The sequence below is a fragment of the Rhinoraja longicauda genome, chromosome 30, assembly GCF_053455715.1.
Source record: "Rhinoraja longicauda isolate Sanriku21f chromosome 30, sRhiLon1.1, whole genome shotgun sequence".
NCBI classification, from domain to species: Eukaryota; Metazoa; Chordata; class Chondrichthyes; order Rajiformes; family Arhynchobatidae; genus Rhinoraja; species Rhinoraja longicauda.
In genome coordinates this window covers 7,300,424-7,326,671 of record NC_135982.1, presented here as the reverse complement: position 1 = coordinate 7,326,671, position 26,248 = coordinate 7,300,424, and the positions used below count along the sequence as shown (strand labels likewise).

General features: G+C 46.9%; 1 protein-coding gene across 2 annotated transcripts in view; it reads left to right on the top strand.

The window, feature by feature from the left end:
- Positions 1–26,248, top strand: part of LOC144607875 (transmembrane protein 201-like) — a 49,528-nt gene that overhangs the window by 6,924 nt on the left and 16,356 nt on the right. For both annotated transcript variants that reach the window (XM_078424984.1, XM_078424985.1), the window contains exons 2-3: positions 18,168–18,288; positions 20,686–20,880. In XM_078424984.1, the coding sequence (XP_078281110.1) occupies positions 18,168–18,288; positions 20,686–20,880 (316 nt within the window). The remainder of the gene's footprint in view (positions 1–18,167; positions 18,289–20,685; positions 20,881–26,248) is intronic.

The window sequence follows — 26,248 nt, the reverse complement described above, 5'->3', positions numbered from 1 at the left end:
GAAGGGGGAGGGGAAGAGAGGGTCGGAGGAACTATCTAAAGTTAGAGAAGTCAATGTTCATACCGCTGGGCTGTAAGCTGCCGTAGCGAAATATGAGGTGCTGTTCCTCCAATTTGCAGTGGGCCTCACTATGACACTGGAGGAGGCCCATGACAGAAAGGCCAGACTGAGAGTGGGAGGGGGAGTTGAAGTGCTCAGTCACCGGGAGATCAGGTTGGTTAAGGTGGACTGAGCGAAGGTGTTGAGCGAAACGATCACTGAGCCTGCGTTTGGTCTCGCCGATGTAGTGAAGTTAACATCTGGAACAGCGGATAGAGGAGGATAGATGTCAATAGATGATGTTGGAGGAGGTGCAGGTGAACCTCTGTCTCACCTGGAAAGACTTTGGGTCCTTGGATAGAGTCAAGGGGGGAGGTAAAGGGACAGGTGTTGCATCTCCTGCGGTTGCAGGGGAAAATGCCTGGGGAGGGGGTGTTTGGGTAGGAAGGGATGAGTGGGCCAGGGAGTTACGGAGGGAACAGTCTCTGCGGAAAGCAGAAAGAGGAGGAAATGGGAAGATGTGGCCAGTAATGGGATCCTGTTGGATGTGACGGAAATGTTGGAGGATAATTTGTTGGATGCGCTGGCTGATTTGGTGGAAGGTGAGGACAAGGGGGATTCTGTCCTTGTTACGAATGGGGGAGGGGGAATAAGAGCGGAGTTGCGGTATATAGAGGAGGCCCTAGTTAGAGCCTCATCTATAATGGAAGAGGGAAAGCCCCATTTCCTAAAGAATGAGACTACATGATCCACACAGGATCATTAAACGAATTTCACAGTTTGCCATAGTGAGTTTTAAATCTGCATTCTGTGTTGCTTCGCCAATTACTGTAATCATAGTTTGATTTAATTCTGTCATGTAATACAGTTGTTACCAGTAAGCTTCTGTTTGTGAAGAACTGCTAATGTCATTTACACCAGTCTGTGCGACTGTGCTCAGCAGCGAGGTGTTAATTATACCTGTGTCATTAAACCATACATTTCAGATTTGTTGATATGATTACATGGCTGATGCTGTAAATCGACAAGACAGTCAGGAGCACGGCAGGGAGTGCAGGCATCGGGCTCAAGTAAATCACCAGAGAAGTATAAGGATGTATACTTGAGAGGGCAAAAATGGGGCAAGAGTTGACACTGGCAGAGAAGATCAAAGACAATACAAATAAAATTTGTGTGTATAAAAGATAGAATAGGGAGAGAATCCGGGCCCCTCTAAGTCCAAAGAGGGCATCAGTGTGAAAACACAAGAGATGGATGAGGAACTAAATGAATATTTTCCTGTTTTTACTGTGAAGACTGGGGAAGTCCAGAAAGGTAATGGGATGCCTTGAGGATAACCTGATCAGATAGATTCTCAAATAATCTGGGAAGCTGGAGAAGAAGTTCCAGGAGACTGGGTGAGGTGTCTCTATTTAAGGGCTGCAAAGAAAAACCTTGAAACAGAGAACATCCTTGAGACCAGTGAGACTACTATTTTGTGGTGGAGAATGCTAATGGCATTCATAATGAGAGAATTTGAGTATCGGAGCAAAGAGGTCCTTCTGCAATTATGCAGGGTCCTAGTGAGACCACACCTGGAGTATTGTGTGCAGTTTTGGTCTCCTAATTTGAGGAAGGACTTTCTAGCTATTGAGGGAGGTAGGTTCACGAGGTTAATTCCCGGGATGGCAGGACTCCTATGATGAAAGAATGGAATGACTGGGCTTGTATTCACTGGAATTTAGAAAGATGAGAGGGGTCTTATAAAACATATAAAATTATTAAGGGATTGGACAAGCTAGATGCAGGAAACATGTTCCCGATGTTGGGGGAGTCCAGAACCAGGGGCCACAGTTTAAGAATAAGGGGTAGGCCATTTAGAACTGAGATGAGGAAAAACCTTTTCACCCAGAGAGTTGTGAATAAGCGAGTTTGGTGTCTCTACTACGCATGTGCAGGACATAAGTCACAAGAGCTAAATATTCTCGCCGGCTGATAACAGCGGGGAAGAAACGGCTCTTGAATCTGGTGATATGTAATTGCAAGCTTTTATTTCTTGTGCCCAAATAGGAAAAAAGATGATGAGAAAGGAGTGTGATTGTTGCCCTTGTTTCCCAGGTGTCGCGGTGGGGAAGAGGGAGTCCGCTCGGGTTTTAGCCTGGCCTGTCTGCTGTCCTGGGCAATGGGGAAAAAGTCACACGATTGCGGGCTGTGCGTTTGGACTTTCGCCCAGCTGCTGGGCCACCTGCGCATGCATACGGTCGAGCTGTTGTTCAAGTGCGAGGTGTGCGGAAAGGGCTTCGGGCATTCCTCAAATTTGGCGAGGCACCGACACAAGCACACCGGCGATCGGCCTTTCCAATGCAAGGCATGCAGTCTCGACGCTGCTGCAACACTGGCGCTTGCACACCGGTGGCGAGCAAAAATTCCTCTGCAGGCTCTGTGGCGAGTTCTTCCCCGTGTGGCCGCAATTGGCACAACACCGTCGCATTCACCGGCAGCCGGGAATTCGCTACTCGCACGGGCTGTCGTGACACAGGTGCGCGGCCTCCAACGCCTGCGGGAAGGATTTCCGTAGTGCCGGCGACCTGGCTCTTGCACAGTGGTGAGACCCTGTTCACCTGCGAGGTCTCACGGGCTTTCGGCAGCCCGTTGCAGCTGAGAGCCCACCGCTGGCGCAGCCACGGGCGGGAGCGGCCGCTCGGCTGCGAGGTTTGCGGCGAAGCGTTCTACAACCAGTCTTGCCTGAGGACGCACCGGTGAAGCGGCCCTTCAGATGCGAAGCATGTGGCAGGGATTACTGCAGTGCCTAGCAACTGCTGATCCATCAGTGCTTCCACAGCGGCGAGTGGCCCGTCAGGTGCAAGACCTGTAACAAGAGCTTCCTCAGCTCTTCCTCCTACCGCAGAACTAGCTGACCGACAGGCGCTTTCAGTGTGAGTGACGCGCACCTGGAGTATTGTGTGCACACAATATTCCAGGTGCGGCCTCATCAAGGCCCTGTACAGCTGCAGTAGGACCTCCTTGCCTACTCCCCCGTGTGAGTCCCCCTGTGGATCTCCAGAGAGGAGTAGATGAAGTGGCAGTGGCAGAAGTCACACCGAAGGCGCCTGTCGGTCGGCTAGTGCTGCGGCAGATTGGAGGATCTTCCGCTTCCCGCAGGCGTCGGAGCGGAACGTGAGCCGCCCGATCTGGGCCGCGCACCTGTGCCACAACAGCCCCGAGCGGCTTGCAAATACCCGTCCGCCGGTGGATGCGACGGTGTTGCGCCAAATGCTGCCGCACGGGAAAGAACTCGCCCTGATGGGAAATTGGGGAAGAGCCTGCAGCGAAATTCTTGCTCGCCGGTGTGCAAGCGGCAGTGTTGCAGCAGCACCGAGGCTGCATGCCTTGCATTGGAAAGGCCGGTGCCTGTGTCGGTGCCTCGCCAAATTCGAGGAGTGCCCGAAGCCCTTTCTGCACACCTCGCATCTGAACAACAGCTCGACCGTATGCATGCGCTGGTGGCCCGGCAGCTGGGCGAAAGTCCAATCGCATTGCCCGCAACCGTATGGCTTTTTCCCCATTGCCCAGGACAGGGGACAGGCCAGGTTAACACTCCAGCAGCCCTCTTCCCCGCCGCGTCGCCTGGAAAACAAGGGCAACAATCACACTCCTTCCTCATCATCTTCTTTCCCATTTGGGCACAAGATATAAAAGCTTGCAATCACTTTCACCAGATTCAAGAACCATTTCTTCCCCGCTGTTATCAGCCGGTGAGAATGTTTAGCTCTTGTGACCTATGACCTATGCATGCGCGGTCGAGATACCGAACTCGCTTATTTGTGGAATTCGCTGCCTCAGAAGGCAGTGGAGGCTGATTCACTGGATGCATTCAAAAGACAGTTAGATAGAGCTCTTCGGGCTAGCTGAATCAAGGGATATGGGGAGAAGGCAGGAATGGGGTATTGATTGTGAATGATCAGCCATGATCACATGGCTAGAAGGGCCGAATGCCCTACTCCTGCACCTCTTTCCTATGTTTCTACCTCTCATTGCTGGTCCTGAACATGAAATCCAATGTTTGGTGACAGCCTGTAATCCCAGTGGATCAATGAGAAAGATGGAGGAATAAAACACTTGGCTGCCTGCTTCAATAGATGGGAAATTGTGTAATAAAGGCAGGAAAACTAACCCAATTATCACCTACATTCACATGTAAGCTCATGTTTTGTTATTGATGTTAGTGTTTCCTGAGGAGCCAATTAACTCGATCATGTCATTGTAATAATAATAAATTCCTTTATTCGTCTCACACCGGGGAAATTTACAGTGTTACAGCAGCAAAGTGGATAGCAAGAGAGCAAGAGATACATAAACTGTCATCAGTTTTCTGTGTGTTCTTAGCTGTTATTGTTGACTCGTCTGCTGGGAGCAGTGCTGGTTGTGCAGTCTCACAGCAGCGGGAAGGAAGGACCTCCTATATCTCTCCTTCACGCACTTGGGGTGAAGGAGTCTGTCACTGAAGGAGCTGCCCAGTGCAGTGACAGTGTCCTGCATGGGGTGGGAGTCGTTGTCCAGCAGCGATGTTAGTTTTGCCATCATCCTCCTCTCTCCCACCACCTGCACTGAGTCGAGGGGGCAACCCAGGACAGAGCTGGCCTTCCTGACCAACTTGTTGAGTAATGAAAGAACCTTGGAATAGAGGTATTTTTGGATAATGTCAGAGTATAACCCATATTTCTATCTGGATTGAGTGCAGTGTCAGAGTTCAATAATTCATGTTTGTGTGCCAGAGGCGGGTACAAATTGAAGTCATTGACTTGATGTTGAGTAAGATTGCACGGTACTTTGTTTTTTAAAGGATGGAGCTTCTGCATAAAAATTAATATTGTTGTCCAAATTTTCAGCAAACTTTAGATCAATGCTATTTAATAGAGAGGATCATTTAAAGCATGTTATAGTATTTAAGGAAAGTGCCAAGGTTACTGGAAAAGAGTATAATATGTTGCAATAATCAAGTTGAACAGCATCTGTGCTGAGAGATAAGCTTGGTATTTTAGATATGACCTATCATCGCAATGCTACATTTCTTCTCTTGCTCCATATCTTATGTTCTCACTGGTGTTGAATAACTGGTCATGGTGTTAACATTCTGAAAAAATGAGCAGGTATGGTTTTCCGGTGTCAGAAGAAGAGTCTTCACCCGAAACGTCACCCATTCCTTCTCTCCAGAGATGCTGCCTGTACCAATTACTCCAACTTTTTGTGACTATCTTTGCGAGAAATACAAATATTCCTAAAGCTCTTGAGTGATATGTTTTAGTATCTTGGTTCCATAAGGCCAGTCACTCAGCTATTCTGAGACTTTGCCTTTCAGTTTTAAATTTCCTTAGCACTGGAATCAAAATATTCTAAAGATTCCTGTGAAGTGAGGTGCAGGAGATTTATTTTGTCTACCTGATAATGATGTTAAACATCACTTCCAATAGAGTGAAAGCTAAATGGAAGTAAAACCTCTTGGTTATCCTTCATGCATCTTGTGGTAATTAGCACACAACCATGCTGCCCAAGTATCATCTTCCCCACCACAATTAATTTGGTTGATTGTTTTGTTGAATGTTGAGCAGGTTGGGCATTTTCCTCTCTTTAAATCCATTAAGTTTTTCATCACCTCGCGTTTTCACCTTTTTGCTTGCTGACATTTGAGAGCTTTCCATTCTTAAATCTTTTGCTTATTTGGAAGTTGGAGTTTGCCTGTTATTCCTACTCAAGCTCTGCTTTGAGATCATGTCTCAGATTTTGATTCATAAATAAGACTATTTATTTCATTCTTTTTCTTCAGGTTCTAATCTCTGGACTTTAGAGCCAGTTTCTCTTATATGCCCTCTTCTTAAAACATTTCTTTAACCAAGCTTTAACATATTTGTCCAAATATATCCCATGTCATGATGCCAGATTTTATATATTAACCATTCTGTAAAGTGTTTGCTGCAGTTTATTAACTTAAACTTCATATAAAAAGTGTTTTTTCATACCATGCCATCATATCCAGGCATCTTTTTTGATGACAGACACTGAAGATATTGGAATTTGTAGCGAAATAAGGAGAACCATGGGTCCAGCAGCATCTGTGGGATGAGATGGACATGTCTCGATGAAGGGTCATGACACAAAACATCAACTATCCATTTCCCCCCTCTGATCCTGCATGACCTGTTGAGCAGGTATTAGTTTATTGTCATGTGTATCGAGATACAATGGAAAACCTTGTTTAGTGTGCTATCCAGGCAGTTCATGCCATACTTGAGTACAAAGGTAGCAAATAGAGCAGAGTGCAAAATATATAGTGTTGCAACAGAGCAAGTGAAGATGAAAGCAAATAAATAAAAGTGTAAGGGCTCAACAAGGTAGATGGGAAGATCAAGAATATGTCCTTTGTGTACGAGATGACAGTTTCAGAGTCTGATAACAGTAGCGAAGAAGCTGTTCTTGGATCTCATGGTACTTTCAAGTTTTTGTACTTTCTGCCCAATGAGGGGAATGATTAGGGTGCCAGTGGTTCTTGATAATGTTGGTTGCTTTCCTATGTGGCATGAAGTGTAGATGGAGTTTGTTGACAATAGACAATAGGTGCAGGAGAAGGCAATTCAGCCCTTCGAGCCAGCACCGCTATTCAACGTGATCATGGCGGATCATCCACAATCAGTACCCCGTTCTTGCCCTCTCCCCATACCCCCTGACTCCGCTATCATTAAGAGCTCTATCTAACTCTCTCTCGAAAGCATCCAGAGATTTGGCTCAACTGCAATACTGACACTTCCGATTTTCCCTTCTCCCTCTCAAATTGTAGATTAAAACCTATCATATTATGATCACTACCTCCTCGTGGCTCTTTTACCATGGGTAGAGGATGGTTTGCACGATGGATTAGGCTGTGTCCAGAACTCTGCAGTACAAATTTCTGGAATTCCTCCAGCAGCTCTCCTTTTCCCCCCTCCTTATTTGGTTCTGGGTTCTAATTCTATGGTAGGGCATGTGGGTAAGGTGTGGTAGTCATTTATTTTTAACATCCTGCTAGGTCCTGTTTTGTTCAAGATAGTTCAAGGTGACTTATTTGGTGATTTTTTTGGGTAGACACTGTATTGAGGCTTTGAATTTTAGAAAAGACAGTGGTCAGACAAAGTCCTCCATCTTTTTTCTGTACCTTTACAGTAAACCTTCATTTTAATGGAGTTCTTTATACCTGATTTTGGTTATAGCAAAAGGCTGCACAACACCACCCCCGGCTCGCGCCGCCTTCCTGCCCGCTTGCTTCTAGCCCTAACCCGGATGCTTGTACCCCCGGCTCACACCGCTTCCAGGCTGGATCTTCTGCTGCCACCGCCGGCTCACTTAGTTGCCTCAGTGGCTTACCTGCACTCCGGCCTCCCACAGGTCACGACCATTGACTCTGTGGATCATCGCTTCTCACCTGGCCACCGGCAGGCCGGAGACATGAACTCACTTCGATTCTAGGCCCAGTTCCAGAACGAGAATTTGAAGAAGGGTCTCGACCCGAAAGGCTTACTATCTATGTTCTTCAGAGATGTTACCTGACCTGCTGAGTTACTCTAGCACTTTGTGTCCTTTTGTGTATTAACCAGCAACTGTAGATGTTTGTTTCTACTACTTATACAATACTTGCATGGTTATAGCGGACAATCGGCAATAACGGATGCCAATTCCCCCCCCCCCCCCCCCTATGGTCTGTTATATTGAGAGTTTACTGTACCCTGTTATCCTTTATATAGCAAACAAAGGATCCATTGGTTATAATAGTACAGAGAAGATGTGCAGTCAGATGAGAATCCATGAGTAGAAATTTATTTTTGGTTGCTGGTCTTTCTTCACTCATTGACAGTTGCATAAAATATCATTGATCAAGGAATTACCTCTGAGGAGGGAATTGGATGGGCAACTAATAGTCTGTTCAGCAGAAGCAAGAAAATACATCATTCTGCCTCGCTTCCATTTCTAGCCTGCTTGTTTAATGTTTTAAAAGATGAGGAAATTGAACTTTAATGAGCCAATTCTGGGACTGCAGTTTGGGAGCATAGCTGCAGCAGTTTATAACCTTCAGTTAAACTTGAGTAGACAGCCTTCATTTGTTATACCCTTCTAGAATATCATAAAAAAGCTTCACTTGATTTCCACATTTGCTCTCAGCTATTTGGGAACTTCGATGTGTGTGTTTGCATGTGTTGCCCCGTGAAATGGTTTGTACGGACGCCTCTGGCTCAATAGATTTTTTCTTAAGCAATTCTAGAGATTACTTTTTAAAGCAGTGTTAAGTTAAGACTGGTGTGAGACCTGAATTTTGAACTGATAAACTAGCAACATTAATCTGAAGTGTAAAACTGGAAAATTATTAATGTATTGACAGAATCACACTAATTGCAGGTTAATTTTTTTTCAATCTAGTTTAGAGATGTAGTGTGGAAACGGGCCCACCATGTCTCCACCAGTTCCCTGCTTTTGGATTGGCAATCCCCTCCCCACACCCTTTTTCTTTTGTATCCATCATCCATGTTTCAAATGTTACATCACTATCATCCCATATGGCCACATGGCCCATGTTACTGTCCAAGCTACGATCGGCAACTCCTGACACCACCCACACTTAAATAGGTGGATTTGTTGCTTTGGTTCATTTTTCTAATCCAGTTAGTAACTTGCATTCACAAATTCAGTCAGTTCCATTCCTGAGGTAACTGCAGCATTGACTATCTGAATGTATAGTTTGCTGCTTTCTTTCCTGCTTGTGGATCTCAGCCAGAATGATAGTGAAGATTGTAGGGGAGGAGATTGGTGACTTTGAGCCATTGAAGTAGATGGCTCTGGCACTAAGAGTGAAATCAGCACCCATCAATCTTTTCTCTAATGAGTCCAGTCAGGATAATAGTGGATAAATAAAGATGACATGTAACACTCTGTAAGGCAGACTAAATGGGTTCTATCTACTAATATACTACAAGCAGTGGAGTTTCTGGTAATTGGATTGTCAATTAACTTGGCCATTATGGTGAGGATATATCAGTGAAGACCAAGTGGACCCGTTGGGTCCAAACCTCTCCTGCATTGCTGCAGCGCCCCCTTCACCCCTCACCCTTCCCCCATCCTCTTCCCCCATCCCTCCCACCCCTCCCCCGACCCCATCCCCTCCCTTCCCCCATCCCTGCCATTACTCTCCCCCCCTCCACCCTCCCTCTCTACCTCTCCCCCCTCCCCTCTCCCTCCCTCCCCCCCTCCTCCCCCATCCCCTCCTTCCCCTCTCCCCTCCTCCCCCTCTCCTTCCCTCCCCTCCTCCCCCTCCCCCCTCCTCTACTTCAACCATTGAGCCGTTGCCGGGCAGGGAGTGCCCCCGTGGCCGTGTGCGGGCCTCTCCTTCGTGGAGCCAAAGCGTCTCCTGCAGCTCGGCTGCAATCTGCGGCAGGGAACGCTGGCGACGGCATGGATCCGTTGGCAGGCCGGAAGTGTCCCCGGGGCCGTGGGTCGGCAGAGTGGATGGGGAGAAGGCACTAACCTCGGCCCTATTTCTCCTGCTGGCCGGGCGTGAAGCCGAAACCCCTCCTACAGCTCGGCTGCAATCGGTGAGGAGCGGCGTGAACAGCCATCTTGTGGATCCTCTGCCGCCGCCTCTGCGGCTCGCTGCACCATAGGAGGAAGGTCAGGCGCTGGGCATGCCAGGACGGGTGACGGTCCTCCCGGTGGGGGTGGGGGGGGGGCGGGGAGGAGGCAAGCATTCATTAAAGTTTATTAGGTAAATTGTTTTTATAAAGTAACAAGAGTGGGTTTATTCACACCGCAGGGGAATGGTGAGTAGGGTCGGCCTAAAATTGTCGTGCTGTCCTGTGCCGTTTTGGCTGTGTAGAGGGCATGGTACACACATAAACCATAAACATATACACACAAACAAACCGAGAATTTTAGTGATTGACAGACGGACGGACGCAATCTGCTGGAGGAATTCAGTGGGTCAAGCAGCATCTGTGGGGGAGGAAGTGGTTGACATTTCGGGTCAAAACTCGTTTTAGTGATACTTTGGACCCTATTGTGTCAAACCATGTATGAATCTTTCCTCTTTTCCACTCTTGCTGGCTGCACATCTGCCAAACCGCAAAGCTTGTAGTCCCTGAATGAAACATTTGTGTAACAGTTGTGGTACTGTCTTTTTATAACACACTCCCGACGCAGTGATGTATTTCTGATTGCAGCTGTCAATGCAAAGAGTGGCCTGTTGTCACCTCCCACACCAGAAGTTCTGGACAGTTGCGTACACCACTCTGTTATGTGGATTAATGGATGACCAACTGCTTGCAAACTCCTCTATGCAGTGTTAGCACTTGACAACTGTCGCGGTAGAAATAGTTTGTGAAATTATCGTGCATTTGTGTGTAGCAGTCAAGTGAATACAAAAGGCCTTTTATTGCATGGTTACAATATGCTGTTTTTGTTTGGTCTGTGTACCTCACAAAGGAACTAGAACCCCATAGTTGCAGAATGTCTGCATAGTGGATATCCAGGCGGGTGGAATTGGGGAAACAAGTTTATAAGTCTGTAATATCGAGGTTAGACCTCATTTATAGGATGTGCAGTTTGGTTTGCTATATTATGTGAAATCATGAGGACACAGGAGAGGACGTGAAAAAGATCCACATGACAGTACCAGAAAGGAGAGGTTTTAACAATAAGAAAAATTTAAGAAGTCTCAGATGGCTGAGGAATTATGGACTAAGATTGGGTGAAAAGATATTTTTATCCACAGGAGAATCTAAAAATGGGAGTCAGAAATGAAAGACAGTGACGAATCCAATGGAATCTTCAGGGAAACGTTGTTCAGAGAGCAGAATAATGTGATATTTGCTACCAAAAGTAGCAGTCTCTAGACAAAAGCAGGGCCATAATGCAGTAAAGTACAGTATTAGTGAATAGTTAAGCATGCGTAAAATCCATCCTCCTCATTTGCAGCAGTGTAGTCATCCTGTGTTCTTGCCGTCTCAATTTGGGTTGGGACTTGGATCACCATAACTAGTAATAAATATTTATCACCTTGGTGTATAGATGCAGTAGAGATTGCTTCAGTTGTTCCCTTTAGCTGACTATTCCATGCTCTGGAAATTCTCAATAATATGCTGGTGTAGCGACCATAGGGATTGGTCCTGAGAGTCGAACCCTCAGATTGGCCAGCTAGGTGGTGGTTTTGGCGCCCAAAACCAGTCAGTGGGAAGAGAACTTCGAAGCGAACAGTTTGATTTAATGGTTGTCTGTAATTTTGTTTGTTATACTTTGTAATCGAATATTGCTGCCGCAATAAACTTCTTTAACAAAGAACAAGCCTCCAGACTCGCCATATTGGTGAACCCGATGTGATCTAGTCGATCATCTACCATGGAGGGACAAGACGCCCCTTCTTCGGTTCCAACGCCCGGCGTACCGCAGCTAAACGCGGTCAGCGTTCATCTTCCTCCGTTTTGGGCACATCAACCCCACCTTTGGTTTGCCCATGCGGAAGCTCAGTTCCACCTAAGAAACATCTCGGTGGACGAGACAAAGTATTATTACCTGGTCAGCGCCCTACCGCCTGAGACGTCCGCGCGGGTGATGCAGTTCATCACCTCCCCTCCTGCAGACGGCAAGTACGAGGCGCTGAAGGTACTCATGCTTCGAACCTTCGGATTCAGTAGGCATGATCGAGCTGAGAGGCTTATGCACCAACCGGATCTCGGAGATCGGCTGCCGTCCGCCCTCATGGCTGAAATGTTGGCGCTGGCAGGTGAGCCTAAGGATTGCCTCATGTTCGAGCAGGCATTCCGAGAGCAACTTCCAGAAGATGTCAGGCTTATGCTCACGGATTGTTCTTTTAAGGACCCCGTGGCATACGCGGAGAAAGCCGATGCGCTCATGGCGTCCAAATCGAAAAAACATAGTTCGATCAACAGGGTCTCGGCTCCATCGGGCAGCCCGCAACGGCACCAAGATGGCGCCGCGACTCCCGCCATTTCTCCAACACCCCGCCAAAAAGATCTGCACAAGCGCGGCTCGTGTTATTATCATCTGAGATGGGGTGGAGAAGCCCGCAACTGCCGCTCACCTTGCACCTTCTCGGGAAATGCCTCGGCCGATCGTACATAGAGGCGGTTGCGATTGGCCAGAACCGACGCCTCTACGTCCGAGATCGATTCACGGACACAGAATTTATCGTCGCGGAAGTCGGTCAGGCGATCCTGGGCGCAGATTTCCTCTGTCCAGGCCGTTGTCGCGGCCTCCGACCCGTATGCTGCGGTCCTGGCTGAGTTTCCGGAGCTGCTCGTTCAGCGTTTCGATGCCCCTTCTGCAAGGCACGGCATTGTCCATCACATTCCCACCGAGGGGCCCCCCGTTTTCGCTCGGGCCCGGAGGTTGCCGCTGGACGAACTCAGGGTAGCACGTGAAAAATTTCAGAAGATGGAACAAATGGGCATTGTCCGTCGGTCCGACAGCCCGTGGGCCTCTCCGTTGCATATGGTCTCCAAAGCATCTGGGGGGTGGAGACCATGTGGAGATTACCGGCGCCTTAACGACGTCACCACGGCGGACCGCTATCCCATACCGCACATCCAGGATTTCTCGTCTGGGCTGGAAGTTGCCATAGTATTCTCCAAAATTGATTTGGTGCGGGGCTACCACCAGATTCCTGTGCATCCGGGAGACATACCAAAGACTGCCACGATCACTCCGTTCGGGTTGTTCGAATGGTTGCGTATGCCTTTCGGTTTGAAAAACGCGGCACAGGCTTTCCAGCGGCTTATGGACCGTGTGGGTCGGGATTTGTCTTTTGTTTTCATTTATTTGGATGATATCCTGGTCGGCAGTCGCTCGGAGCGAGAACACCTGGTCCATTTGCGGACTGTGTTCAAGCGGCTTCAAGACCACGGGCTCATCATCCACCCCTCCAAGTGTCAATTTGGCCTCCCCTCTATTGATTTCTTAGGACACCGGATCACCTCAGCCGGCGCCACTCCTTTGCCTGACAAAGTGGAGGCTGTTCGTGCCTTCCCGCTACCCACCACAGTAAAGGGGTTGCAGGAGTTCGTGGGCATGGTGAATTTCTATCACAGGTTCGTGCCGGCAGCGGCACGGGTCATGCGTCCACTCTTCCAGTGTCTCGCAGGCAAACCTGTCGAGTTGGAGTGGTCTGCGGCCGCTGAGACGGCCTTTGAGGCAGCTAAAGTGGCTCTGGCAGACGTCACCATGCTCATCCACCCAAGCGCCTCCGCCCCCACGGCCCTGACGGTCGATGCGTCGGACGTGGCGGTGGGAGGGGTTTTGGAACAGCATGTAGATGGCAGTTGGCAGCCCTTGGCGTTTTTCCAGCCGACAGCTTAATACGGCTGAGCTGAAGTATATCGCCTTTGACCGAGAACTTCTGGCTCTCTATTTAGCTGTCCGCCACTTTAGGTATTTTCTAGAAGGCCGCCCATTTGTGGCCTGTACGGACCACAAACCGTTGACCTTTGCTTTTTCGAAAGTGTCCGACCCATGGTCGGCCCGCCAGCAGCGGCACCTGACCGCCATCTCAGAGTTTACTACCGATGTTCGACACGTCGCGGGTAAGCTTAATGCCGTTGCTGATGCCCTGTCCCGGCCAGCCATTTCCCCAATTTCAGCGGTAGAATGCGAGGTGGATTTCCAGGAGCTTGCGGAGGCACAGTGCCTGGCAGACACTGCCTCAGCATACCAGTCCACCACTTCAGGGTTGAAGTTGGCCCAAGTGGCTTGCGGGCCTGCGGGTACAAAAGTCTGGTGTGATGTTTCCCTTCCCCGCCCTAGGCCGGTGGTGCCTGCCGCCCTTCAGCGGGGGGTGTTTGATGCCATTCATGGGCTGGCGCACCCGTCCATTCGCTCCACCTGCCTTGGTAGCCGCTAGGTTTGTGTGGCATGGCCTGCGGAAGCAAGTAGCCGCTTGGGCCCGTTCCTGTGTTCCCTGCCAGACCGCTAAAGTTCACCGGCATGCCCAGCCTCCGGTGCAGGAGTTTGCAGTCCCTGCGGTCCGTTTTTTCCATATTCACGTTGATTTAGTTGGGCCCTTGCCTTCCTCCAGGGGCTACACTCACCTACTCACGGTGGTTGACCGATTTACCCGTTGGCCGGAGGCTTTCCCGTTGTCCGACACCTCCGCCGCCTCTTGTGCCCGGGTCCTGGCCCTCCATTGGGTGGCCCGTTTCGGTGTTCCGTCCATTATTACCACCGACCGGGGGCCCCAGTTCACCTCTACCCTTTGGGCTACGCTAGCGGAGCTGTACGGTTCCCGGTTGCAGCAGACCACGGCGTACCACCCACAGGCTAATGGGCTAGTGGAAAGGTTTCACTGGCAACTTAAGGCGGCCCTCAGTGTGCGGCTGGACGGCCCTGACTGGGTAGACCAGCTCCCCTGGGTCCTTTTGGGCATCCGTACTGCTCCTAAGCAGGACCTCGGAACTTCGTCCGCGGAACTGGTATATGGCTCGCCACTCAGAGTGCCCGGGGACTTCCTTCCGGAGTCCTCTGGTCAGCAGCCCTCGGTTCCGTCGGTTTTAGCATCCCTCCGGGCGCGAGTGGGTTCACTGGCTCCGGTTCCCACTTCACGTCACGGGTGTCCCATGGTGCATGAACCGCCTGCCTTGCAGGACTGTGAATTTGTGTTTCTGCGTAGAGATGCCCATCGTTCCCCGTTGCAGAGGGTCTATGAAGGACCGTTCCGAGTGTTGCGTAAAGGGACGGTCACCTTCACCTTAGATGTTGGGGGCAGGAGTGAGCTCGTCTCCGTGTCCAGGCTCAAACCTGCACACTTGGATCAGGACCGCCCTGTCCTGGTCGGTCAGCCACCTCGGCGGGGCCGTCCTCCTGCAATTCCACCTGATCCGGGACCCCCTGCTCCTGTGGTTCCTGCAGCCCCTCTCCTTACTCGTTCTGGTCACGAAATCCGGCTCCCTGCTAGATTCCGTACCTCGGGTTCTGGGGGGGGGGGGGTCATGTAATAATAATAATAATCCATTTATTTTATATAGCGCCTTATCACATGCTCAAAGCGCTTTACAAAAACAATTAACATAGAAACAAACAGACAAACTATCCTGACGGAAAAGCGGCGAATACACAACGCCAGCGTCCTCTCACGTCAGGGTCCGGCAGTAGACATTAAAAAGCACAAGACACACAGATATAATTTTTTACACAAAACAGCCATCACAGTGATTGCTCTAGGCACACCCTCACTGTGATGGAAGGCAAAGTCTTATCTCCTTCTCATTCTTCTCCCGTGGTGCCACGAGGTGATCGAGGCTCCCAACATTTTGAAGCCCCCACCGGGCGATGGAAAGTCCCAGGGCCGAGCCGAGCAGGCCGATGAAAGTCCTGAGCCCCCACCGGGCGATGGAAAGTCCCAGGGCCGAGCCGAGCAGGCCGATGAAAGTCCTGAGCCCCCACCGGGCGATGGAAAGTGCTGCGGCCGAGCCACGCAGGGCGATGAAGGGCCTGCGGGCGGGTTGATCGTACCTCGCGCTTCGGGGCGGTCGAAGCTGCTACGGCTGGAGCTCCCAAAAGCCGGTCGCCAGCCAGGGACCTGCGAACTCCCGATGTTGCGGTCTGCAGGGCCCAGGGCCGAAGCCTCCGAGATGGTAAGTCCAGGCCCTGCGACCGGAGTCTTTGAGGTCGATCCCAGCTGGAGGCCGCCGACTCCACGATGTTAGGCCGTAGCGCGAACGGAGATACGACACGGTAAAGGTCGCATCTCCGTTGAGGAGGAGATTTGAAAAAAGGTTTCCCCCAACCCCCCCACCACCCCCCTACATACACAGAATTAAAAATAAAACAAAACGTACATTTAACAACGACAATGACAAAAAAACAACAAAAAAAACAGAGAGACTGCCGGTGAGCCGCAGCTGCAGAACACAGCCACGCCCCCTTATTGCTTATGTAGCTTATTGCTTAATCCTTATGTAGCGACCATAGGGATTGGTCATGAGAGTCGAACCCTCGGATTGGCCAGCTAGGTCAGGTGGTGGTTTTGGCGCCCAAAACCAGTCAGTGGGAAGAGAACTTCGAAGCGAACAGTTTGATTTAATGGTTGTCTGTAATTTCGTTTGTTTTACTTTGTAATCGAATATTGCTGCCGCAATAAACTTCTTTAACAAAGAACAAGCCTCCAGACTCGCCATACTGGTCTTGCTGGAGAACACTCAGTTCCCAGGAAGTATTAAAACAAAAATGTATTGCACGCAAAACAACTAAGATCTGAAAAGATCCAAAGAATCCAAATCACAACTGTGGAACTACGGCTGTAGAACGGTGGAAGTACCTTCATAGGAACCATTGCAGTTCAAGAGGCCACTCTATAACAGTATAACATAACAGTATAACAGAGCTTTATTTGTCGTTTGGTACCGAAGTACCGAACGAAACTACATAGCAGTCATAGAAAAAAAGAACACAAGACACATAGCCCCAACACAAACGTCCATCACAGTGACTCCAAACACCCCCTCACTGTGATGGAGGTAACAAAACTTCCACTCTTCCCCACGCCCATGGACAGACAGCTAGTCCCCGACCGACCCGCACAGTCCCCGCAAGGGGATGGAAGTCCCCCCGGCCGAATCACACCGGGCGCTGAAACGTCTCGCGGCCGAGCCGGGCGATGAAAGGCCCCGCGACCAAGCCTTGCGCAGCTAAGTCCCGTGGTCGAGCCGCACCAGCGATGTAAAGTCCCGCAGCCGAGCCGCACCGGGCGATGTTAAGTCCCGCAGCCGAGCCGCACCGGGCGATGTAAAGTCCCGTGGTCGAGCCGCACCAGCGATGTAAAGTCCCGCAGCCGAGCCGCACTGGGCGATGTAAAGTCCCGCAGCCGAGCCGCACCGGGCGATGTTAAGTCCCGCAGCCGAGCCGCACCAGCGATGTAAAGTCCCGCAGCCGAGCCGCACCGGGCGATGTTAAGTCCCGCGGCCGAGCTGCACCGGGCACTGTTAAGTCCAGCGGCCAAGCCGCACCGGGCGATGTAAAGTCCAGCGGCCGACCCGCACCGGGCGATGTTAGGCCCCGCAGCCGAGCCGCACCCCGCGCTGTGAGGAAGAGAAAAGTTTCCCCCACCCCCCCCCCCCGCCACCCCCCACCCACACCACCACCCCCCACACATACACAACCAAAAAAAATACAAAAACCATCCCAACACCGACACACAACAAAAAAAAAGGAAAAAAGACGAACAGACTGCTAGCGAGCCGCTGCCGTTATGCGCCGCCACTTCCGCATCATCATCTCCACAACCTCGGGGTGGTTAAGGATTGCTGTTGGTATGAATGGGCTCTAGTCCTATGATCAATTTTGACTGTTCAAACATCAACTCCATCCACAGTTCAGGCTTCCCTGGAAAAGCAGTCAACATAATTAAGGACCACTCACATTTCGCCATTTCTTTTACTCCCCTCTCCCGTCAGGCAGGAGATATGAACGCTTGAAAGCATATACCACCAGATTCGAGAGTGGCTTCTTCTCTGCTGTTATCAGAACATTCATAAGCTAAGGTTGTAGTTCCAATCAATCTTCCATCTGATCTCATTGTGGCCCTTATACTTTTTCTCTGCACATGTGAAACTAACACTGTCGCACTATATTCTGCACTCTAGTTATTTTTTTACTTTGCATTATCTGATGTACTTGTTTATGGCTTGATTGTACTCATATGATTTGGCTTGATGACATGCAAACAAAGCTGGTCACTATATCTCGGTACAATATGTGACAATAAACCAACTATCTTAAAATCAATCGGGAAATGTGCTGTTTGGGTGAATTGAAGGATAAATTCAGATGTTCTTTCTCATCTCTACTGGTTTGAATAAATCAATTTTATTCTATTCTTAAAGCTAGTGTTCTGATTTATGGAGTTCATTAATGACAAAGCAAGGACAAAGTCCTTGGTCTCCAATAATGAAAATGGAGCATAAAGAATAGAAGGTCAAAGAGGGAAATACCTGCCAATGTCTGTTGGGATTGGTGATACTTCTATTTTTATCACAGTCTCAGCACTCCTGCAAGTACAATTTCATCTCTCTTGGTTGTAGGTTTTTAATCATTTGCCACACGTATAAATTTGTATGTTGTTTTTGCAGGAAGAAGCCAACCCATTTGAACGTGAACTGCTGGTTCTGTAGCCAGGATACAACCGTACCATATGGGAACAGGAACTGCTGGGATTGTCCCAACTGTGAGCAGTACAATGGCTTCCAAGAGGTTAGGTTCCTGGCAAATTTTCATTATCACTGTTGCGCATCGTACAACGGAAATAATTGTTCTATTGTCCAAGCATTCTCATTGACATCATAAGTTGCACACTCTGTATTTGTTTTTATTGAGGGTGACATTGACCATCTTATTACTTCATGCATTGGGCAGAGGATTAGAAACCTTTCCATGTAATCTGGCATGGAGATGGCTTCTTTTACCATGAATATCTTAGGGTTATTTTACTGCCTGAGGTGTAGTTTGTCTAAATTGAGAATAAGCAAGTGGCCTAACCAGGATGCACTTCAAGTGCAAAATCCAGCAATGTTTCAGCTTGGGACTCTTCTTCAGACGTGTGTTCGACCATGTTCTGACCCAGCCTCTACTACAGCCATGTGTCCTTCCTCAGTACTTTAAACGCCATCTTGTCCCAGGCGGCACGGTAGCGCAGCGGTAGAGTTGCTGCTTTACAGCGAATGCAGCGCCGGAGACTCAGGTTCGATCCTGACTACGGGTGCTGCACTGTAAGTAGTTTGTACGTTCTCCCCGTGACCTGCGTGGGTTTTCTCCGAGATCTTCGGTTTCCTCCCACACTCCAAAGACGTACAGGTATGTAGGTTAATTGACTGGGTAAATGTAAAAATTGTCCCTAGTGGGTGTAGGATAGTGTTAATGTGCGGGGATCGCTGGGCGGCGCGGACTTGGTGGGCCGAAAAGGCCTGTTTCCGCGCTGTATATATATGATATGATATGATATGATTCCAATGAATCTCAAGAGAGGTCCTATCGCCTGTCCATTCACTCAAATGCTGCCTGATCCACTGAATTCCTACAGTACTTTGTGTTTTGCTCAAGATTCAAGCATCGGCAGTTTCTTGTGTCTTATTCTGTTCTTTTTGCATAGATTTAAGGAAATTGGATATGTGTGGATGGGATTTGGAATACCCTATCTGACAAGTTGGTGGATGCATATTCAATGGGAGCTTTTAAAGCTCTGGAGTTTGATCCCTTAGCCAGTGAAAACGTTCTCCTTATTTACAGTATCTAAACCTTCGATTGATTTTAAACAATTTAACAAATCTCATTTAGTTCTAAGGAAAGCTGTACAGTCGTTAATTTATGAAAAGCTGTAATTTGGAGGCTGAGATATCGTGCGCTGTACTCGAAAAGGAACAGAGGCATGGATACAAAATGCCGGAGTAACTCAACAGGTCAGGCAGCATCTCTGGAGAAAAGAAATAGATGAGGTTTCGGGTTGAGACCCTTCTTAGAAACATAGAAACATAGAAAATAGGTGCAGGAGTAGGCCATTCGGCCCTTCGAGCCTGCACCGCCATTCAATATGATCATGGCTGATCATTCAGCTCAGTAGCCTGTACCTGCCTTCTCTCCATACCCCCTGATCCCTTTAGCAAAAAGGGCCACATCTAACTCCCTCTTAAATATAGCCAATGAACTGGCCTCAACTACCATCTGTGGCAGAGAATTCCACAGACTCACCACTCTCTGTGTGAAGAAATGTTTTCTCATCTCGGTCCTAAAAGACTTCCCCCTTATCCTTAAGCTGTGACCCCTGGTTCTGGACTCCCCCAACATCGGGAACAATTTTCCCGCATCTAGCCTCTCCAACTCCTTAAGAATTTTATATGTTTCTATAAGATCCCCCCTCAGTCTTCTAAATTCCAGCGAGTACAAGCCCAGTCTATCTAGTCTTTCCTCATATGTAAGTCCCGCCATCCCAGGGATCAATCTAGTGAACCTTCTCTGTACTCCCTCTAAGGCAAGAACGTCTTTCCTCAGGTTAGGAGACCAAAACTGCACACAATACTCCAGGTGCGGTCTCACCAAGGCCCTGTACAACTGCAGCAGAACCTCCCTGCTCCTAAACTCAAATCCTCTTGCTATGAATGCCAACATACCATTCGCTTTCTTCACTGCCTGCTGCACCTGCATGCTTGCTTTCAATGACTGGTGCACCATGACACCCAGGTCACGTTGCATCTCCCCTTCTCCCAATCGGTCACCATTCAGGTAATACTCTGCTTTCCTGTTCTTGCCGCCAAAGTGGATAACCTCACATTTATCCACATTATATTGCATCTGCCATGCATTTGCCCACTCGCCTAATCTATCTTCTAACTGGCATAGACATATGCTCTCGGGTTTTAGGAGAAATGCCATAGAATTGTCAATTGCTTGATCTGGGATTTAAATCTACCTACTCGTGTTTTGTATGGAACAATCCCCTCAGTCAAATAGTCAGCAAATAAATCAGTATATTATTTATGTAACTGTTGCATTGCGCAGCATCTGATAAATGATCCATCCAAACTCATGGACATTTAATGCTAATTTGCTAGAATCCGTTTAGTGTTTTAATATAAAACAATGCTGTTTTTATTTCAGAATGGTGATTACAATAAGCCAATCCCTGCTCAGTATATGGAGCATTTGAATCACATGGTGACCAGCTGGGCAACTCCTTCTCAAGCCTCCAAACTCCAGCAATGGCCAAATGGACAAATCCTCTTCTGTAGGAAATGCAACAACAACCAGCCTCTGAAAATCAAGCAGCTGGCTTCCTTTGTGCCCAGAGATGAGGTAAGAATATAGAGTCCTCCATCTAAATATGACATTGTTTAAGTTAATAATTATAAATTTATTACAACTCGCTGACTCTCCCATTTGTACCAGTATGATTTTAAACAATGCTCGTAAGGTTAAAAAATAACTTTTCTAGGTCACTAACATACTGTGCTTTTCAAAATCACACCATCAGGTATCCGGGTAGATAATCAAAAGCTTGGCCAAATTGGATTTTTAAAAAAATAAAGGAGGAGAAAGTTGAGAGGTTTATTTGAGAGGTTAATTCTAGAGCTTGGCATGGCTGACGGCCAAGATCACTAAGCCTCAGCAAAATGCCTTTGGAGGGGTGGAAGGCTGGAAGAGATTAGAGATGGGGGAAGGTTGAGGCCAAGGTGTTTGAAATGGATGATGAACATTTTACACAAAAGGACACAGTGCTGGAGTAACTCAGTGGGTCAGGAGGCATCTCTGGAGAATGTGGGCAGGTGACATTACAGGTCGGTCCCATCTTCCAACCCAAAATGTCACCTCCCCATGTTCTCTAGAGATACTGCCTGACCTGCTGAGTTATTCCAGCACCTTGTCTTTTTTTGTGAACCAGCATCGGCCATTTCTTGTATCCACATGAACAATGAGACATTGCCTATTGAGTGTAAATGTATCTCATTGAGCACCAAACATGGGACTTGCCATAATTTGGGCATGGGACAGTACAAAAACACCAGGTCTGCGCTGACCATGATGCCAGCCTGCACATTGTCTGTATCCCACTATTCACTGCCTATTCACGTGCCTGCCCAAGTGCCTCTCTAATGTTGTGATCATAAATGCTTCCACAGTCTTTCCTGGCAAAGTGTTCTAGGAACTTAGCACTTTTTTTTTTTAAAGGCTTGTGTCGGATATCTTTTAAATGTTTTGCCTGGTGCCTTAAACATGTGCCCTCTAGTATTTCACACATCCTCCCTGGCTTCTACCCAATTTATTCTTCTTTTTGTTTGATATACTTCTTATCGGGTCACCCCTCGGCTTTTGAAGCTCCAGAGAAAACATGAACCTTGTACAACCTCTCCTTACAACTAATAAACTCCAAATCCAGGCAATATCTTCTGTATCTTCTCCAAAGCCTGCATTTCCTTCTCCTCCTGTGGTAACCAGATCTGGACACAATACTCCAGACATTGCCTAACCAAAGTTTGTTTGCTGCAACATGACTTTGCAATGCCCTAAACTATGGAAGCCATATGCTGCCTTTACCACTCTATCCACTTTTATTGATGCTCCTGGCATTCCTGGCATTTACTGCATACTTTCCTCTTGCATTTAACTGGATTGCAATGTTTAACTGGATTAAATTCCATCTGCTATCTGTCTGCCAAATTTTCAACTGTTTTCGACAACTTTCCTTGCGATCCACAACATTTATCATCTGCAAACCTAAACAGACTACCCACATTGCCATTCAAGTCATTAATAATATTGAGTCTTGCAGAACACTGTTACCAATTTGAAAAAAATACCCCTCTACCACTATCTGTCTTCTATGACCAAGTCAGTTTTGGCTATAATGTACTAGTATTGACTGTTTCAGAACATTCATTTCAAATGCTTTACTGAGGTCTATATAGATAATATTCATTGCACTACCTTCTTATCTTTTGGGTGATAACGTATTTCGGAAGGGCTGTATAACAATAGTTTTTCTGGGCTGCACGGAAAAAGCCATGGCTAGATGGGTTAGATGAGGGTTTTATTAGTAAATAAGCTGCGGTAAGGTTAAAGTTTGAGTTTAGTTTATTGTCACATGTGCCTAAGTACAGTGAAAAGTTTTTGTTGCATGCTAACCAGTCAGCAGAAAGACAATACTATCGAGCCATCCACAGTGCACAAATACATGATAAAGAGAATAACGTTTGTTGGTAGGATGGTTCAGTTGCCTGATAGAATTAGGACATCTGATGGAGGTGGGAATTGGCTTTCTTAGTGATAGTGCAAATATTGTGCCCTGAAGCTCAACCAGAGGCAAATATTAATGTCCAGCTGCAAATAACCGGCTTCATTTTTATGTCTGGAACTAAACCCAGTAGATTTGGTTTTCCAGTATTGGAAATAAATTTCTGCCCATACATTGCTGAATGTTGAGCAAATCATATCATAATTTAGGTGTAGTGAAGAAGCACTACGAAGACAATCTTGTTTAAAAGTATTAAGGATTTCACCAGATTGCAGCCATCATTTGGATTAATCCAGAAATACACATGGGCTTTGTCCTTGTGTAAAATAGTTATTTTTGATCCGGTTCTTAAATTGTGATGCAAATTGAATTGCTGTCTAAGAATCAAGTGTGATTTGGCAGCATTGTCCTCTTGCCAAGGATTAGGATGAAGGGTGAATTTTGTATCATGCAAAAATCCATAGCATAATGTATGGACAAAGGATTATTTTATGCCTTTTCAATTACATTTCAAAGGTATATCATGTCTGTACATTGATGTTATGTTAAGAAGCTGACAGGTGCCGAATTTAAGGAGGGTGTTGGAATAAATGCTGTTGCTGGGAGCATTACATGAGTTGCTTACATGTTCTGTATTTTGTTTTTAATGTTGCTTGTATTTCTGACCTTTAAAAACTGAGAAATAAAGTCCATTAATCTTTTTGACATTAGCAGTGCCATTCGCATTCCAGCAGAGGGTGTTGTAGTGTAGGCAAGTGCTGAGTTTTTGCTGAAGTTTGTTAACAATGTTGCAGTGAATTTCTTTGCAGATTTGGTGACAATCTGCCTACTGCTTTTTAATTGTTTGAAACCTATTCTATTTTACCGATCATCACGAAAGCAGATTGAATTGCAGATTAATTACCGGACTTGTTGGAGATGAAGATTAGCCGACTGCTTTCTACAGAATTTGCTTTTTGATTATTTCCAAAGTTTTGTTGAAAAGGTCCTTAAACATTTAAGTTTTGTTAGAAAATATCTCAACAATGAAATATCATCCATGTGAGGTTAAATGATTCTCTTTTTCATTTTTGCACCATTCATTCTAGTGTTTTGCCTTTGTTTATTATTTAAGATGTTTTTTTATTCTACTGTAACGCACAATATATAGGTTCAGTGATGAGCTAACAGCAAGGTGAATAATTTTGAACTTGCCAAGCTGGAAGGCATTTTATCCTTTATAGTTGAGATCTGTTCAGTATCTGAGTACCCACATGCATAACTGCTAGCGTCCGAATATGCTAGATTGATTGAACAAGTCACAGTCATGCTTCTGGAAGAGATTAACGTTAAGATTCATGTCACAAAAAGTCCTCCATTGGAGGACTGATTTCGATGAGGTCTGGACGTTACAGGCCAGATAATTTGGGGGTGTTCTCTGGAATATTTCATTTTCAAGATAACATCAACTAGGAGTTTGCTATCTTATTGGAATTTGGCACTTGGCTGTAATGTTCGTTTTCCTGGAATAGACTGGTTGGCAGTTGGCCAGGCATTTGGCTATGTGCTATTATCCAAAAAATGTTATATATCAAACAACTCTATAGTCTATTCATGTTCCTTCTGGGTGGGGAAGCTTTTTAAATAATGGCATGTTGGACCAGTGTTAATTTTACTATCTTTAACTGTGCATTGCCCCATTCTGAATTTAAATTCCATAAACTCGTTTTTTAAAAAGGATAAATTGTAAAAGTAGGATGAAGCATAATGTTTTCATGATATCTTTGTTATTTTCCCCTCTAAGTTATGATCTATGCATGGCCTGAAAGGAAATTGAAAGAAATTTTTTAAAATATAAATACTTGAAAGCAAATGTGTGCTGTACCTCAGGGGAAATGTATGGGTGGGAGGTGGCAAAGGCACGATGGACAGAATGGCCATCTGAGCAGTATCATGATTGGATTCTTCTGGGGAATCACCCTACTTGATTCACGCTCTGCCCATTTCCAGCAGTAAATCAACCTGCTTTTTTATATTGATGGTATCATGGACACATGACATTTCAATGGAATGTGGATAGGAAAGATTTAGAAGGATACTAGACCAAGTGGACCCGTTGGGCCCATTCTGCGTAGAGGGGGGACAGGGAAGGGGAGAGGGTGTCATTGTGTCCCCACCAGTTCAACAGATTGTTTGAAATATGTGCCAGTTGGGTTTTTAAAAGCTTCAGTAACAAAATGTGATGGTACTAGCCTGATATTACAAATTTGTATCATACTTTATAGTTCCCCTGGTTTCCATATGCAATGATATTCTCTTGTCACAATTATAATATAAGCATGATATCCATTTTGCACATAGCAGGCTCTAGTAATATGTTTTAGTGATGTTGGTGAGGGCTAAATATTGGCCTGGAAGAACTTGTTCTTTGAAATAGTCCCACGGTACATTCAGTACACCTGCGATTGAGCAAGAGGGGCCTAGGATGAAACATCTTGCTGTCACAATGGCAGTTAGGTTAATGGAGAACTCCTTCATCAGTGTGCACTGAGGTGGAGGTTTGATTTATTATGACACGTTTGCTGAGATACACTGAAAAGCTTAGTTAAATCATACTATCCATAAGTATAAAAAGCCATGAACAAGTACAGCAGGTAGTGCAAAAAGGAAAATACCAGCGTGTACAGTGTTACAGTATAGAGAAAGTCGTAGGTCCACAATGAGGTAAGTTAGAAAAGCATGACTAGGCCATAGCTTGTAGGAGATCGTTCACTAATCTGATAAGTGGAGAAGACGTGGTTCCTGAATCTGGTGGTTTGTGCTTTCAAGCTTGTGTATCTTTCTGCCCAATCGGAAGGGGAAGAGGAAATGACCGTATGAAAAAGGTCCTTGATTATGTTGGTTGCTTTCCCAAGGCAGTGTAAAGAGTTGATGATGGGGAGGCTGGTCTGAATGATGCATAGGGCTATATTCACAAGTCTCTGCAATTGCTGGTGTTTTTGGGCAGAATTGTTGCCAAATCACTGGTGTTATTGTGGTGGATGTGATGTGTTATGTTTTCCGGATCTCTGAAGCAGTGTTTACACCATGGCTTTCTAACTCCATTATCTTTACTCAAGCACACCACCCGATACCGCATCATTTGACAGAGGGCAGGCAGAATAATATGTACATCAGTGCGAGCTCTTTCCACAGCTAATACAATACTACAGCCTGCCTTCTGCTGAGTGATACCTTGAGAGAATAGATGATGGGTGGGATTGGCCAGGCTTTGTCCTTGCTTAGTTGAGAGTCAGTTGTTGTTCCTTGAATAGGCAACATCAAATGCCCTGAAAGTTTATGCCCTGAAAGACCCAACACTCGGTACCTTCAGCGAAAATATTAAGATGGAAATTCTCACGCACAAGCCATTTTTTTGACTCCTGAAAGTGTTTATGAAAAGTTTGAACTATG